We start from the raw sequence: 8,445 nt of genomic DNA on the forward strand, positions 1-8,445 counted from the left end.
TTTATGATGCCTTCTTAATTGCAAGTTTACTGAGAAACAAAGTGGGTTTCCATGGGAAAAGATACTGGCAGAAAGTTGAGGTTAATTCTTGTCTTCTTACATAAAATAAAATAATGTGTGTACTTTTTTTTCTTGATTTCTTCGTTTTGTATTCGTCTGCGACCACGTTTGGTGTATTGTACCAGAGTATAATACATTTAACGGTGCTATTGTTTGATGTAGGGTTTTTGTAACTAGGTTTTATTATTCAATGAAATTCTTTGCTGCAAGCAATTGCTGTGGTATAAAGTGGTTGTTAGCTATTTTTGTGGTTGATGTGAGTAGTTTTGTGAGCATGGCCTCAATGCAGAGTGTTCTTTGTCTTCTGTGCTTTTATTGCATTGTCTACAAACCCATTCTGGTGAAATTTGGGTTTGCTAGGAATTTAACGAGGACCTGCTTACCGATGAGCTACCTACCCTTTTGATGACAGGCATCTTTATCGGTTTGATATCAACGTGTGAATTGGTACCTCTAGCATTCCACTGGGTTAATGCCAAATGGTATAGTAGCACATAGGCAACTTTTGCAGTGACGTTTCGGGGGAGTAGTTCAAGTTCTATTGATATTCACCGTCTTTTGCTAGCTAAAAGCATGTTTTAGGTATGGTTACCTCAAGGTTGAAGTAAAAGAGATTTAAAAGACCCAGGTATGCACTCCAAATTAGTCTGCATGAACAATTTATTTCAGTAACCAATAATGAAGAAGAGGACTTGGCCTTGTGTCTTGTAATGCTTGCAAGTGGAGTAAACACTGCCCAAAACCCACAATTTCACGTTGGGGCTGCAGATCCTGAAGCAGGTTCCCTCAACCTTCCCAATATTGGTTCCCAGCTTTTGAAATCCATGAGCAAGAAGGTCAAATATAAGAAAATTAATGATGATGCCAATCTTTATGATGATGATGATGAGGCTACGAAGGGCAAGTTCAAGTGCACCACCTACAACAAGGTTTTTCATGCTATCAGGGTCTGAGAGGCCACAGTGCTAGCCACGTTAAGTTCAAGGGCGGTTTTACATAGACATAGGATGAGAATGAGAGCCTAGAAGAAGACATAGCTGATGATCTCAGTACTAGATCAGGCTCTCAACTGCCTAGAAATTTCACAAGTCTCCTGCAAAGGAGAGGACTAAGGTTTCTGGTGCCAAAGCCAGAGATGGAACGAGGACAATTGAGTCTGCTGCTATTTCAGGTAAGAAGATTCCAAGGATCCATGAATGCTCAATCTATAAAAAGGGTTTTGCTTCAGGTCAGGCTTTGGGTGGTCACAAGAGATGCCATTGGGGTAGCGAGCTTCAGATCCTATAATTACTACTGTGCTTGCGATTGGCACTGAATGTGATATTGGTAAGCACAAAATTGCTAGTAAATTGTAATGCTTCTCTCGAGAATTTACTGAATGAATGATTAAGCACAAATTATTGTAGCTAATAAATGTATTTTTATCTTATTTTTACAACAATGCTAACTATGAGCGATCATGAGTTTTGGGAAGGAGTATCTCCAGTGCAATTTGGAGCGTTGGCTACTTTGCAGGATGTTGTCATTGTTGTAGGTTATCCAATTAGCGGTGACACAATCTCAGTGACTAGTGGAGTTGTATCACGCATTGAAGTTCTTTCATATGTCCACGGGGCCACCGAGCTTCTTGGAGTCAAGGTGACTTGCTGAGTACTTTTATTTTGTTTTGGTGGTTTCATATGTTAACACAGTGTTTTGTCATCAATATTCACACATTGAAGTTCTTTCATATGTGAATGGAGCCACAGAGCTTCTAGGAGTGCAGGTGACCTGCTGAGTGCTTTTAATTGCTTTTGGTGGTTTCATATGCTATCAGAGTGTTTTGTCATTAGTATAGCCGAGTCTTTTGCGCTGCTTTCAACGACTGGAAAGTTTGTACCATATGGGATTGAATCTTAATTAGATGTTTCTATTTATGCTGGTGTTCTGTTTGGTTTGATTAATTCAGATTGATGTTGCTATAAATGCTGGAAATTCTGGGGGACCTGCTTTCAATGACAAAGGCCAGTGTGTGGGAATTGCATTTCAATCACTTAAACATGAAGATGCATAAAATATTGGATATGTTATACCAACTCTGGTTATTACACACTTTATCACGGATTATGAACGCTCGGGAGACTACACAGGTTGGCATTTTGTGTTTTATCTGTGAGTTTCAGAAATTTCTGATGTTCATGGTGGATGCTTATTTCTTGTCTGTTGTTGCATTTATATCTCTTTCTTTAGATGCAACATCCATGTACACTCATATTGTAATATTCACCGAAGATAGAACATTATAATAGGGAACAAAGTACCATTTCATGGCAATCGGATAAACAATTAAGAGTATCTTGAAAAGCAGCTTTTGTTCAATTGGTTCTATGCTGCAACTATCGCTGGCCATACTGCCATCCAAATTCTTTTTGTCATTTCTCTGAACAAATTCCTATCCCAAAGACAAAAGCAACAATTTTACCACACATTCAAACAAGGTTCATACGTTGTTGCATGCTTGCTGATTTCTTTCATAGTTTTGGAATGATATTCTTATCCTTTACTTTCACCCACATAAGCAATAGTTTGCATCATTGCCCTTCTCAATTCTTCTCCTTATTTCTATGTTATTGTTGGTTGATTATTCAATGAAATTCTATGCTGCAAGCAGTTGCTGTGGTATAAAGTGGTTGTTAGCTATTTTTGTGGTTGATGTGAGTAGTTTTCTGAGCGTGGCCTCAATGCAAAGTGTTCTTTGTCTTCTGTGCTTTTATTGCATTGTCTACAAACCCATTCTGGAGAAATTTGGGTTTGCTAGGAATTTAACGCAGGACCTGCTCTACCAATGAGCTACCTGCCCTTTTGATGACAGGCATCTTTACCGATTTGATATCAACGTGTGAATTGGTACCTCCAGCATTACATTGGGTTAATTCCAAATGGTATAGTAGCACATAGGCAACTTTTGCAGTGACGTTTCGGGGGAGTAGTTCAAGTTCTGCTGATATTCACAGTCTTCTGCTAGCTAAAAGCGTGTTTTAGGTATGGTTACCTCAAGGTTGAAGTAAAAGAGATTTAAAAGACCCAGGTATGCACTCCAAATTAGTCTGCATGAACAATTTGTTTCAATAACCAATAATGAAGAAGAGGACTTGGCCTTGTGTCTTGTAATGCTTGCAAGTGGAGTAAACATTGCCCAAAACCCACAATTTCACGTTGGGGCTGCAGATCCTGAAGCAGGTTCCCTCAACCTTCCCAATATTGGTTCTCAGCTTCTGAAATCCATGAGCAAGAAAGTTAAATATAAGAAAATTAATGATGATGCCAGTCTTTATGATGATGATGATGAGGCTACGAAGGGCAAGTTCAAGTGCACCACCTGCAACAAGGTTTTTCATTGCTATCAGGCTCTGAGAGGCCACAGTGCTAGCCACGTTAAGTTCAAGGGCGGTTTTACACAGACATAGGATGAGAATGAGAGCCTAGAAGAAGACATAGCTGACGAGCTCAATACTAGATCGGGCTCTCAGTTGCCTGGCAATTTCCACGAGTCTCCTGCAAAGGAGAGGACTAAGGTTTCTGGTGCCAAAGCCAGAGATGGAACAAGGAAAATTGAGTCTGCTTCTATTTCAGGTAAGAAGATTCCAAGGATCCATGAATGCTCAATCTGTAAAAAGGGTTTTGCTTCAGGTTAGGCTTTGGGTGGTCACAAGAGATGCCATTGGGGTAGCGGAGCTTCAGATACTATAATTACTAGTACTTGGCTACTGTGCTTGTGATTGGCACTGAATGTGATATTGGTAAGCACAAAATTGTTAGTAAATTGTAATGCTTCTCTGGAGAATTTACTGAATGAATGATTAAGCACAAATTATTGCAGCTAATAAATGTATTTTTATCTTATTTTTACAGCAATGCTAACTGTGAGCGATGATGAGTTTTGGGAAGGAGTATCTCCAGTGCAATTTGGAGTGCTGCCTACTTTGCAGGATGTTGTCACTGTTGTAGGTTATCCAATTGGCGGTGACACAATCTCAGTGACTAGTGGAGTTGTATCACGCATTGAAGTTCTTTCATATGTCCACGGGGCCACCGAGCTTCTTGGAGTCCAGGTGACTTGCTGAGTACTTTTATTTTGTTTTGGTGGTTTCATATGTTAACACAGTGTTTTGTCATCAATATTCACACATTGAAGTTCTTTCATATGTGAATGGAGCCACAGAGCTTCTAGGAGTGCAGGTGACCTGCTAAGTGCTTTTAATTGCTTTTGGTGGTTTCATATGCTATCAGAGTGTTTTGTCATTATTATAGCCGAGTCTTTTGCGCTACTTTCAATGACTGGAAAGTTTGTACCATATGGGATTGAATCTTAATTAGATGTTTCTATTTATGCTGGTGTGCTTTTTGGTTTGATCAATTCATATTGATGCTCCTATAAATGCTGGAAATTTTGGGGGACCTGCTTTCAATGACAAAGGCCAGTGTGTGGGAATTGCATTTCAATCACTTAAACATGAAGATGTAGAAAATATTGGATATGTTATACCAACTCCGGTTATTACACACTTTATCACGGATTATGAACGCTCGGGAGACTACACAGGTTGGCATTTTGTGCTTTATCTATGAGTTTCAAAAATTTCTGATGTTCGTGGTGGATGCTTATTTCTTGTCTACTGTTGCATTTATATCTCTTTCTTTAGATGCAACATCCATGTACACTCATATTGTAATATTCACCGAAGATAGAGCATTATAATAGGGAACAAAGTACCATTTCATGGCAATTGGATAAACAATTAAGAGTATCTTGAAAAGCAGCTTTTTTTCAATTGGTTCTATGCTGCAACTATGGCTGGCCATACTGCCATCCAAATTCTTTTTGTCATTTCTTTGAACAAATTCCTATCCCAAAGACAAAAGCAGCAATTTTACCACACATTCAAACAAGGTTCATACGTTGTTGCATGCTTGCTGATTTCTTTCATAGTTTTGGAATGATATTCTTATCCTTTACTTTCACCCACGTAAGCAACAGTTTGCATTATTGCCCTTTCTCAATTGTTCTCCTTATTTCTATGCTATTGCTGGTTGTTTTCCATTATTTCATGTAACATGATGGCTAGCATAATTATATCCTCATTTTGAGTAATGCAATTATAATATGTTGTGCCTTTTTCTTATTAGGATTTTTATCTGCAGGATTTCCCATTCTTGGAATAGAATGGCAGAAAATGGAGAATCCTGATTTGCGTATTGCAATGGGAATGATGTCTAACCAGAAAGGTGTTTGTGTAAGAAGGGTAGAACCAACAGCTCCAGCAGCGAAATTCTTGACATCGTCAGATATTCTTCTCAGTTTTGATGGAATTGATATTGCTAATGATGGAACTGGTAAGAAAATCTCTCTTTCTATATCATCCTGTTTGCTCTACCACTTGTGGTTATTTTCCATCTTATACATTTCATGTAGGTGTTCCATCACGTGTGTTTCAATTTTGGTGCATGTCATATTTCCACACAAATGTACTCTAGTGATGTGTTTTTGGTAAAACTTAATCAGTATTTGTTAAATTCTTCTAACGATAGTTTATTCTGTCATTTTAGTTCCTTTCAGGCGTGGTGAGCGCATAGGTTTTAGCTACCTTGTTTCAAAGAAGTACACAGGAGAGCATGCCAGAGTCAAAATTCTACGTGATTCTGAGTATCATGAATTTGATATCGAGCTTTCTACTCACAAACGCCTAGTCCCTGCACATATTAAGGGGAAGCCTCCATCTTATTACATCATAGCTAGCTTTGTATTTTCAGCTCTGTCCGTGCCATACCTTCGTTCTGAAGTATGTTGTTGAATAATATCTATTGGTGTAAAGTATTTTGGCTTACATTAATGTTAGGATGAATAAAATCTATTTGTATAGTTTCTGATGATCAATGAGATTCCAAAGTGCAGTATGGAAAAGATTATGACTACGATGCTCCAGTAAAACTGTTGGACAAGCTACTGCATTCTATGGCACGAACAGAAGATGAACAGTTGGTGGTGATTTCTCAGGTTAGAATACAATTAAGTGTAAATATATAAGATTGACAAGTTGTCACTGAATATTATTCATGTTTGTTGATTATATATAATAAGGTTAAGAATACCTACCCCCAACTAAGGTTTTTTGGTGATTGACAGGTTCTGGTTGCAGATATAAATATTGGTTATGAGGATATTGTAAATACACAGGTAGAAGCATGCAAACTGAAAATTATTTATCTCAACTATTAGGAAGTTTTGTTGGCAATTTCAACATTCTATGCATTCTGGATTTTTGTCAAGTTATGGGCTATAGTTTCTGATGTTTGAAGAATTCATCATTTATAATATGTTCTCGGACTATTCATATGCAATTGGCGGTTGTAGGTTGTATCTGGCATATGTTCTCGGACTATTCCTCCCTCAACCTTTCTTTACAATATTTCTTATTGCACTGCACTAATGTGGCAGGTTTCACGAAGAATATGAATCAATGTTGGAGAAGAGTTACAATTGTGGAAGCATATGTTTGTGTAAAAGTTAACCAATACCCAAATTGACAATACAATTGAATATTTATATATATATATATATATAATTTACACTGTAGATGTTATTTGGTTTCCAATATTCATTATTTTCAATTTTTAATATTTTTTTTTTTAAATACTTGTACTTTTTAATCATTCATAGAAATTCAACAATTTCAACTTCATAAGTCTATCAGCCTCTCTTTGTACCTTTTGAAACAATTACTAATTATATTTTACACAAAAAAAAAACAAATCTCACTCCACGTGACACTCCTCTCCTTCCGCGCTCAATTCCCACCTCACACCTCACATCGGAACCATTTCCATTTCAGAACTCCCTTTTAATTCATCCTCCCGAAATCCTCACACCTCACCTCTCTCCACTCATTTTCGGGACCTCGGCACTCCTTCATATCGTCACTTCGTTTTTGAAAGTCTTTGAAATCTTTTTCCCCGAAATCCCACCTCACCTCCCTCTTCTCTCACCTTACGTCACCATACCTCAGCTCGGGCCTTCTCACCTCATTTCGGCAATTTATATTTTAAAAGACCCTCTGAAATAGTTCTTCCCTAGCAATTCCCCGAAACTCCAATTTCACATACCTTTTAACTCCCACTTCGTAAGTGTAAAGCCCCCCTCCTAAGATGTTATCTCGGGACTTTTAAAAGGAGATTCCAAAAGCCACTTACTTTCTAATTAACTTTTTAATATATTTTAATTAAAATTAATTTAATTTAGTTAATATATATTTTTAATTAATTAAATGGTATATAATTAATATAATAAATGTATTAATTAATAATTATTTAACTTTAATTGTACAGTTAATAAAAATTAAGATTTTTAATTAAATTTTCTTAATTTTACAACCTAGGCATGCATTTTCCTATAATTGTAACAGTATTGAAATCCTCGCACTGGAGAAGCATATCTCGTGATTTACTTGGCCAAATGAAGCTCACAATAACTCATTGGAAAGCTAAGACTGAGGAGAATAATCTGGGAATGATAAGTTTAGTAGATTAAATAATTTAATGACCCAAAAATTTGGTAGAAGACAAAATGATGAATTTGCAACAACAAATTTATTTTTTCTAAATTTGATTTGGGCAAATTTCTTTGGCTTGGAAAAATTGGTGTCACTAATTCATTCCCCATTGATATTCAAAAGCTAATCATATCCATTTGAAGCAATCATAGCATGGAATTTCTTTGGATTTTATTTATTTTAATTTAGTAATTTCATGAGAGTTTATTTTTTTTTATTTCTAATTTGCAATTTAATTTATTTTTATTTTGGTTTTGGTTGGTTTGTAGCAAGAGATAAGTTGGAGAAGTTAAGATATAGGCACTTTGGAGCAATGCAAAAAGACCAGCAAATAGAAAATTAGAGAATTTGCAGCTCTAATTCAGGATCTGGAAACTACTCCCAACAATTCTCTATTTTGGATATTTCTTGGAATTATTAAATATCAGAGTTGAGAATGAGGAAGGGGTTCCTATTCTCTGCAATTAGAGGCTCTGAAAGCACTATTGTATAGGAGATTATAGCTATAGGTGAGGGGAATACTTCATATCTGAGGTATTTGGGGGAATCTCTGTGATTTTTCTTGTTGGACATCTGCACTTTTGTAATGGACAAAAATTGGAGTTATAGAGAGGTATAGCATTTTTGGCTTTGAGAGGAAGATTTGTTTTGCACTATTGTAGACAAGTTTTCTTCAAAGAGATGAAGTTGCTCATGGACTGCAAAATTTGTAATGAAGTTCTAGTATGATTTTAATAAATTTTCATTCCAATGCACTATTGTTTAGATTGTAAGTTAATATGTTATTACCAGAATTTCT

At 36.5% G+C, this 8,445-nt stretch overlaps 1 protein-coding gene across 1 annotated transcript; it reads left to right on the plus strand.

The window, feature by feature from the left end:
* Nucleotides 1-3,636: 3,636 nt before the first annotated feature.
* LOC149145818 (protease Do-like 9) lies at nucleotides 3,637-6,357 on the plus strand. Its single transcript, XM_089452566.1, has 8 exons — nucleotides 3,637-3,672; nucleotides 3,797-3,839; nucleotides 3,952-4,151; nucleotides 4,462-4,642; nucleotides 5,242-5,433; nucleotides 5,647-5,879; nucleotides 5,993-6,094; nucleotides 6,224-6,357. The coding sequence occupies exons 1-8, from the start codon at nucleotides 3,637-3,639 to the stop codon at nucleotides 6,314-6,316; spliced, it is 1,080 nt and encodes a 359-aa protein (XP_089308692.1). The 3' UTR covers nucleotides 6,317-6,357.
* The last annotated feature ends 2,088 nt before the right edge of the window (nucleotides 6,358-8,445 follow it).

The sequence above is a fragment of the Pinus tabuliformis genome, chromosome X (genome assembly GCF_031772625.1).
Source record: "Pinus tabuliformis cultivar Carrire ecotype Pingquan chromosome X, CPIR1, whole genome shotgun sequence".
Taxonomy (NCBI): domain Eukaryota; kingdom Viridiplantae; phylum Streptophyta; class Pinopsida; order Pinales; family Pinaceae; genus Pinus; species Pinus tabuliformis.

Excerpts from the sequence above, each read along its gene's own strand:
- LOC149145818 (XM_089452566.1), top strand. The coding sequence starts at position 3,637 with ATGGAACAAGGAAAATTGAGTCTGCTTCTATTTCAG. Across the intron at positions 3,673-3,796 it reads TGAGTCTGCTTCTATTTCAG|TACTTGGCTACTGTGCTTGT; the intron begins GTAAGAAGATTC and ends TATAATTACTAG. Across the intron at positions 6,095-6,223 it reads AGTTGGTGGTGATTTCTCAG|GTTCTGGTTGCAGATATAAA; the intron begins GTTAGAATACAA and ends GGTGATTGACAG.